This window comes from Malania oleifera, chromosome 9 (genome assembly GCF_029873635.1).
Source record: "Malania oleifera isolate guangnan ecotype guangnan chromosome 9, ASM2987363v1, whole genome shotgun sequence".
NCBI classification, from domain to species: domain Eukaryota; kingdom Viridiplantae; phylum Streptophyta; class Magnoliopsida; order Santalales; family Ximeniaceae; genus Malania; species Malania oleifera.
This window is the reverse complement of record NC_080425.1, coordinates 72,832,031-72,841,155: the sequence shown is the minus strand read 5'-3', so window position 1 is coordinate 72,841,155 and position 9,125 is coordinate 72,832,031. Positions and strand designations below refer to the sequence as shown.

General features: G+C 37.2%; 1 protein-coding gene across 1 annotated transcript; it reads left to right on the top strand.

Moving 5' to 3' along the window:
* The first annotated feature begins 2,266 nt into the window (after positions 1 to 2,266).
* LOC131164123 (homeobox protein BEL1 homolog) lies at positions 2,267 to 5,946 on the top strand. Its single transcript, XM_058121097.1, has 4 exons — positions 2,267 to 3,795; positions 4,149 to 4,531; positions 4,653 to 4,713; positions 4,918 to 5,946. Exons 1-4 carry the CDS (start codon positions 3,088 to 3,090, stop codon positions 5,557 to 5,559), a joined length of 1,794 nt encoding a protein of 597 aa, XP_057977080.1. The 5' UTR covers positions 2,267 to 3,087; the 3' UTR covers positions 5,560 to 5,946.
* Positions 5,947 to 9,125: the final 3,179 nt, after the last annotated feature.

Sequence of the window (9,125 nt, the reverse complement as noted above, 5' to 3'; positions counted from 1 at the left end):
GTCGACCGAACCTTAGACATACTGAAAAATCGCCTCGGACATACATGTGCGATCGACCGAACGGACAGTTCATTTTTAGCCCATTCGATCGAACCCTAAGAACTTGTGTCGACCGAACTTGTCCTGGTCGACCAGTGCTCTCGGGTTGGTTCAAATTTTTTACCGTGGTTTAATTTTTTAAATAGGGTTAATGTGGTTAAAATGTTTTAAAACAAATATAATAATACCCTACATGTCCTAACGACTATAATTTTTCCTATCTCTATACATAGGGCTTCATTTGCAATAATTAGTAAGATATTAGCCAAAAATAATTAGCAAAAATCTTCTCTATCTCAAAAAACTATTTTTGCCTATTCCACTCCAAATACTCACATATATTCATTCCCTTGATATATCTTAGCATTGTGAGTATATTTTGTGTGCTAGTACTTATTATGTATTGCTAATACTCCCATTTCCTTGCTTGAATATTTGATATTGATTTTGAGGAATTTGACATAGTTTATCCCACATATTTAACTTGATAAATCTTGTGTGGGGATAAACTAAGTAAACTTAGGATATTTGCATCTTGTTGTAAGTGTCCAATAGCTTGATTTTTGTTGTATAAATATTTTTTTAAGCAAACAAATATTTTCAAACTAGTATTGTGCATATTATATTGAAGAAAATCCTTTTGAATTATTTTGATTATTTGATTCGTATCTTTGGAATATTGATTTGTTATTGAAGTACTTTGCTTAGATTCCAAGATATTACTTGTATTAAACATTCTTGAGCATTAGACTGATTATATTATATTGAGTATAGATTGCACACATACACCACTCAGCTTACAGTTCCTACATGTTTGGTGTGAATTGATTATATTTTACATAACTGGGTACATATCTGCTTTACATAAAAGCACAATTACTGTACCATTTGATTGAATGAATATTGTTGTATTTCTAGGCATGGCCGAAATCCAACCCGGTAAAAATTGTGTAAGTTGAGGTTAACCCTGCGTTAATTGACCTGATTGTAAAGGTTGAGGTCAGCCCTATACTAATTGACCTGGTTGTTTAGGTGCCGCTCCACCCGTTAAGTGAGCCTATAGTGGTAATTCTTATACTTGTTAGCCAAGGCGGGGACGTAGGTAATTTGGCCTAATCTCGATAACATTTCTGAGTGTCGTCTCCTTAACTGCTTTATTGTGTATATTTGATTAAATTTCTATTGCAGTTTAAATTCCTTTGTATATTTGCATTGATTTATTTTACATACACTAGATTGACCTTAAGCTAGTGTAATATTGTTGATTAGTGGATTAACCTAAGGGATAAAATTTTTAAATACCAATTCACCTCCCTCTCTTGGGATTGCACCAAAGCTAACATATTAGATGAATCATGAAAGTTACAAAAAAAAAAGTCAAAAATCACAGAATTAAAGTACTCTTAAGTTGCTTTCGAGAACGTGAATTTCGAACATTAAATTTGGATGTGTTGATTTGGATAATTTTTAATATAATTTTATATTACATCTTATTTCATTCAATACAAATCCAAATCAAAGGTCTCTTTAAATATAGGGTCAAAAAATTTTAATAATTTGAGTTTGTGGTTTATTTTTTAAGTTTCATATTTGAATTTGAAGAGGATGGAAAGAAAGTGTAAGATGGGTTATATATATATAAATATATATATATATTTTATTACATAAGATGGGTTATATATTGGTCTATCGCGTGTCTCAAATTAAACCAATAAACCTCGTGAACCAAAAAAGAAAAAAAAAAAACCGTTGTAAATTAATTTGCTTTAATTATCAAGTTCTTTTTTTTTTTTTGCAAAAAGAAAAAAAAAAAAAAAAAAGGATTGGAGAGTGGGGATCGATAAATGCAAACTAATTCATAGAAATAATCCAATTGGGACTAGGCCAAATAAGTTTTGTGAGGAAGTGAACCAAACCCCCATTCAACTGTGGAGGTACACAGAATGGACCCCCAACCCTATGGGTAGGGCTATAAGAAACTGCAAGTCTACTGCCCTGAATTACTACAAAACTCTGCAGTACTGCAATTAGGAAGCCGGGCGGTCTGAAACACAAACAGGTGCCCACCCCCCTAGTGCCCTATCATCAGCAAGCTACCCTACAATACATATATATATATATATATATATATATATATATATATATATATATATGCTTCCAAAGATCAATTCACAGTTCAAAAGGACAAAAACTGTACCTACTTAATTGAAAAGGAGAAGAAACTTTTAAGCTTAGTTCAAATGGGATATAGTTTTCCCCTTGCTCTTCTCCGCTTTGAGTGATGGGGCTTGGCTTGACCTGAATAGTTTGCTTTTCCTGAGAACCAGCCCTCGGCCCCATGTAGTAGAAGTGAATTATATAAGATTAATAAAGATGAAGGAAGGAAGAAAGAAATTAAGGAGGATAGCTATAGCTATATGGTAAGTGGCAGGTATATATATATCAGAGAAACAAGCTTTTGTGGTTGATTGGTTGCAAAGGAGAGGACCACTTACTTTTGAAGAGGAGGAGAGAGCAGGGCGACTGCGTGGGTGTGGACCATTCAATTAAGGATTCTTGTGCGTGTAGAGTTAATAGTTTTTCTTTCTTTTTTAAAATTCTGGGCGTGAAATAATTGAAGGGATTTGGATGTCTAGCTAGGAAACCTATTCGATCTGGATATATTTATATGCCAGTGCCATTGACCTACCTGCCAACACCCCCAGAGCGAGAGAGAGAGAGAGAGAGAGAGAGAGAGAGAGAGAGAGAGAGAGGCATATATAATTCTTGGCTTGGAGCTAGCTAGCTAGGTAGGTCATCATCACCACTATCCGATCTTCTGTTTCTGATGATATGAGGAATTGTCTGATCTATCTGCCTAGGTTAGCTGTCATGGCGAACCATCTTCAGTTGCATTGAAAATAATCCCTGACAAACGAAAGCCGGCCCAAGTTCAGGGTAGGTAAATTCTAAAGAAGAAGAAGAAGAAGAAGAAGCTAGTGGGTTGGATGTCTGGTGAAATCTTAATCTAAGGCTCCCAATCGTGAGAGAAATTAATCTTCTAGGAACATGGTCTCGCCCGCTGCCTTATGTTACTCGGATATTGTTTCATCTAGCAACCCAACTATTCAGACCCATGTCGCCAACCAGATCCAAACCTTCGAGTCCAACCCAGAAGACATCTACCGCTTGGCCACATGCGTGGAGATGATAGACTTTCCCCCACAAAATCAACAGCAGCACAGTACTCATCATCGCAGTACAGGTTTGATCTTTGGTAAACCTGTGAGCCACTCCACCGCTGCTCCCTCCTCTTCCAAGGCCATCAATGACTCAGCTAGCCATTTTTACGAGCTCGATCAGTGCTTCACCAAATTCGAATTCCCAACTGGGATTTCCAAAACAACAAGTGGGAGTATGATGGTTCCTCCGGATTCCACTTGGATTACGAGTGGACATGTTAATCCTGGCGAGCAATATGATGAAAGGTTTGATTCCTCCAACTCTACAGAGGAGTTGTTTTACCAAAAATCTGCTCATTATTTTCATCTTAGAGACTCCAAGTATTTGGGTCCTGCCCAAGAGCTTCTGAGCGAGTTCTGTGACATTGCGATGAAGCAAACCGATCCGCCAAAGCAAAAGCCGCTTAAGACGAAACAGTGGGGGAAAGATGAGATTGCTGATGCGCGCTGTTCTTCAACAAAGCAATCTTTCTACTCCCTTGATCCCGTGGACTTGCAGAATAGAAAAGAAAAGTTGCTTTCAATGCTGAAAGAGGTATATACATATACTATGTGTGATTTTGTTATTTCTGCTTAATTATTACAGATCCATCCTTCCTACGCTTATTTAATTCCTGGCTTTGCTCATTGCTCATTAAAAAAAAAAATTTGCTTTTTTTTAATATCTGAAGATGTGAAAAAACAAAAATCAAACTTTTACCTGGTAGTTGGTCTATTGGGATCTCCAAAATTAAATTCCGAAACTAACTGAATACTCGTCACAAGAAAATATTAAATACATTGTATAATTTAATTAAATATATACACGTCCCATGACGAAAGCAATTTACCTCAAATGTACAAGTTCGTGGTCACTTCTATAATTTAATTTTCTATGGGTCTTGTAAGGTGGACAGAAGATATAAACACTACTGTGATCTAATGAAGGCTATGGCATCATCATTTGAAGCCATAGCAGGCAGCGGCACGGCGTCCGTCTACACGGCATTACCTTCCCGAACCATGTCCAGGCATTTCAAGTGCCTAAGGGACGCAATTGTAGATCAGATTCGGGCGACGTCGAAAGCTATGGAGGACAAAGACACAGCTGCGCCGGGGACGACGAGAGGCGAGACGCCGAGGCTGAGGATTCTTGATCAAACATTAAGGCAACAAAAAGCCGTGCAGCAAATGAGCATTATGGAGAATAATTTATGGAGGCCGCAACGAGGCCTCCCCGAGCGATCCGTTGCCGTTCTTCGAGCTTGGCTGTTCGAGCATTTCCTTGACCCGTAAATATTCTTTCCCTTCAAAAATCTTTTCATCCGCATATGAATGAATTCGTCCTTATCCGTTCCAAACAGAGATCAGATTTTCCTTTGATTAATTTTGTGTTCCATGGAACCTTTGCAGGTATCCAAGCGACGTAGATAAGCATATATTAGCCCGCCAAACAAGTCTCACAAGAGGCCAGGTACGTCCACGTCTTTCTATTATTTTTATTCTCCGTGAATGATTAGTACTTAATTAATTAATTAATTCCCCATCAGCTAATCATTTTCATTTTCTATGGAGGATATCGTCTTAAGTAAAGTCCAGAGTTAATTAATACTGATCTTTATTATATTAATAACGGATTATACTTGACAAATGCTTTTGTTGTTTATATGATTAACAGGTTGCCAATTGGTTCATCAACGCAAGAGTTAGACTATGGAAACCCATGGTGGAAGGACTGTACCTAGAAGAAACGAAGGATCAAGGCAGTAGTACTAATGCGGGCGACCGCCGGCCTAACCAAAACCCTAAACCGCACCCAGAAGATACCAAGCCCGCCCTGGACCGACTCAATCGAATCGACTCCGACTCTCTCTCCTCCATCATCAATAACCCATCAGAGGAAAACAAGGCCAGAAACAGCAAACCCCTTGAAACCCTGCAGTTCCACAGCCACCCGCAGCAGCTGCTCAGAAGGTCGGCCGAGCCATTCAGGGGGATGGAGCTGAACTTCTCATCATACAACCAGGACACGGCGGGGTCTGTTTCATGTGCAAATGATGAAACGGGCCATAACCAGACTTTTGGGGGCGGTGCCGGGGTGTCACTGACGCTGGGTTTGCAGCAGCATGGAGGAAATGGGGTGAGCTTGGCTTTCTCACCAGCCTCTCAGGGCTCTATCTTTTACCCCACGGATCACATTGTGGATTGCCAACCAGCTCAGTTCTCGCTATTTGATAGCGAGGCGGCCCAGAATCTGCCTCACGCAAACTTTGTGGGAGCACAGCTGCTACATGACTTAGCCGGAGAGGGGGGAAATTGAGGAAAGAATTATTAAATAATATAAATTGGATCTATTATAATTTTGTTATGCGTGTGAGTTTTAGATAAATTGGATAATTTTTCCACACGTAGTAAAATTATATAAGATCTGAAGTACACACCGGTGTACTTACTACTGTTGTGTCAGTGTAAACACCTAATTAATACCACACCTAGTCTGGAGTTATAATCAGGGGTGGGTAGTTGGTGTATGCATGAAGTAATATATATATATATATATATATATATATATATATGCAAATTAAAGTGGTTTAGGGTATATATACTCGCTAGTTTTGGTGGTTCGGACCTTTAATATATGATTTGGGAAAAAATGTTCATTAAGATGAAATAGAGGAATATTGCAAGTGGCAATGATTGAGGAAAAGGAGCTACTGGAATTTCTGGTTGCAGGAAATTACTGATATGTTAATTATTTTCCTATTTTAATGTAGATTTTGCAATTAAAGGTATATATATATATATATATATATATATATATATATATATATACACACACACTAAAGGAGGGCGGCACTTCCAATTATTTATTGATATACCCTCACTTTTGGTAGAGGACAAGTAAGGAGAGATTACAAATAAAAAAAAATTAAAGGTCACTAAAAAACAACACAAACAACTAATCAAAATAGGATAAAAATTCAAAAAAATTAAATTAAATAAAAATCAAATCTAAACAAGCCTATCAAAAACAAAAATAATAAAATAAATTAAAAGCAAAATATCAAAAAAAACCTAAATCAACTAAACAAAAATCGAAAGGTTGAACTAATGACGAAAGGAAATGAGACACAACCTATCCATCCAAATAATACTTTTCAGAGAACGTGGTAAAAACTCATATCCATCCAAATGATACCTTTCAGAAAATGTGTCAAAAGCTATTATTTTTTGTAGATGACATTATTTCCCATTTCTCGTTTTCTAGCGAGAAAATCAACTGCACAATTGTTGAAGATTAAACTTGAAGACCGGCAGCCCACCTCCATTGAAGACCGGCAGCCCACCGTTGTGGACATTGGAGATTTGCAGGCAACCTACTCCACCTACCAGCCCACCTCTATTGAAGATTTGCACCCACCATTGTTGATTATTTGATTTCTATAATTACTATAAATAGCTGAGTTGTGTGTGAGTAAATGTGAGCAAAGTGTGGTGTGTTGAGAGTTGAAAGCCAGTGAGTGAGCGAGAGATTTTGTTGTTTGAATTCCTCTGTATTATTTTTCATATTGAAATATACTTGTTTGGTATTTATCCTCACTGAGTTTCAGTCACATCCAGTGACTGAGTGTTCCTCTCCACCCATCAACAATTGTCTTCCCTATATTGATGGATCACTATGAAGTTCACTTTTTCTAACTCCGCTACGAGGTCCTCTCAAAAATTCCAAAGATATCACAATGTATATCTATCTTTTCGAAGTCAATCAACAACAATTCATGAGTCACTTTTAATAATAATATTAAAATAATGAAATCATTTACATAAACGAATTCCTTCCAAAATCACTTTTAATTTCGCACTATTGTTCGTATCATTATATATACATCCATGACTATGTAGTCCATTAGTCCTAGCGGTCTCCATTTGTGTATGTCCCTCTCTCTCTCTCTCTCTCTCTCTCTCCTTGTGTGTGGGTCATGCATTGGTGTGTGTGTGTGTGTGTGTGTGTGTGTGTGTGAGAGAGAGAGAGAGAGAGAGAGAGAGAGAGAGGATTGATTTAATCATTTTTGGCCATAGTTTGAAATAGGACTGATGACTTCTCACATAGGGCTCGTCTAGATTTTTTTGGGTTAAATTATCTCTAGATATGTGATCACAAATGAAAATAAGAGTCGCAATTAGGAGGATGGGTCTTTATTGTTAGTTTGGGTGGGGGGAGGGAGTGGGGGGATAAGGACAATTCCAATAGAAATTACAAAAGAAAATTGATGGTCACTTCATGGTTGGAGGAATAGTGCGTGGTCCCTAAATTCCAATATTTCCTGAAGATGATATATGTACGTACGTCATGGGCCAAAATGAATTGCTTGCTTTTTGGTTCATTTACTTTGGGGGGGTAGTTTGTACCACCTTGAAACTTAATGAACGGACAGTTGCCTCTCTGGTTAACTGCGTACTTACTTTTTCTTTTTCTTTTTTTTTCAAATGAAGGCTTGGGTTCTGATGAGATGAGAGTACTGTATGTATTTGCACTTTGGAGAGGGCAGCGCCCCTTAACTTGGCTGAGAATGATAGCATGCAAGCCTCTTAAAATTATCCCATGAATAAGCCTCTGCCTCTAGGACGTACGCTTCTTCTTGTTGGGAAAGTTCTATTTATTCTATATACATAGAATCATGTTGAAATTGTGCTATATATAACAAGGGGCAAGCCCATTTCTATCCCATAACCCTTCCCATCCCTCACACCATTCTTCAAATTAAAAATTCAACTCTAACAAGTAAATTTGAACTTTTAATTACTGAAATATCTCTCAAGAAAGAATATTTTTATAATATAATAATTACCCTATATTAGTGAATGTTTGGGACTCAGTAGTCTGGAAAAGTAAGCTGAGCTGAGATCAATTATATAGAAGGAGAGGAAGAAAGATGGAAAAGAAAAGAGTGAAATACTCTGCATACTTGATTCAATACAATACAAATTGTAGAACTGATTTTTATGCTTTATATACAAGAACTAAAATAACTAACTAACTAATCTTGCTAACTTCACATATCAACACTCCCCCTCAAGATGGAGTGCATATATTTATCACTCCCATCGTGGAAAGGAAAAATGTAAACTATGGTGATGCCAAGATCTTTCTAAAGAAGACTGCTAATTGATGCTTTGAATTCACATGAAAAGTATGTAATATTCTAGTTTGGATTTTCTCCCTAACCAAATGGCAATCAATCTCAATGTGTTTCCTTCTCTTATAAAACACTGGGTTGGCTGCTATATACAGAGTATCTTTGCTATCACAGAAAAAGCAAAACTGGTGAGGTGTGATGGATATCAAAGTCTAGCCCTATATTCAGCTTCAACCGATGATCTTGATCCAGTGTTTTGTTTCTTGGATTTCTAAGAAATAAGAGAATCATCCAAGAAAACACAAAATCCCGTAATTGATTTTCTTGTTTCAAGACATGTTACCCAATCCAAATCTATGAAAGCCTTCAATTGTAAGGATGAAGATGTAGATAAAAATATGTCCTGCCTTGGAGTCCCTTTTAAGTATCTCAACACCTTATATGCAGCTCTCCTCCTCCACCCGGAGAAAAAAAAAAAACACACACACACACACACACACCTTATATGCAGCATCCAAATGAAGTTGTGTTGGCTTATACATAAACTGAGCTAAAATATGAAAAAAATATGCCAATTCTAGCCTAGTAATAGTAAGGTAAAGCAACCTCCCTATTAACCTTCAATAGATAGTGAGATCTTCTAATAAACTAGAATTTGTATTAGTAAGGCGCAAGTTAGGATCCATAGGTAGTTTAGCCAGTTTACAATCAATAAAACTTGAATCAATTAACACTTCAAGAGCATCGT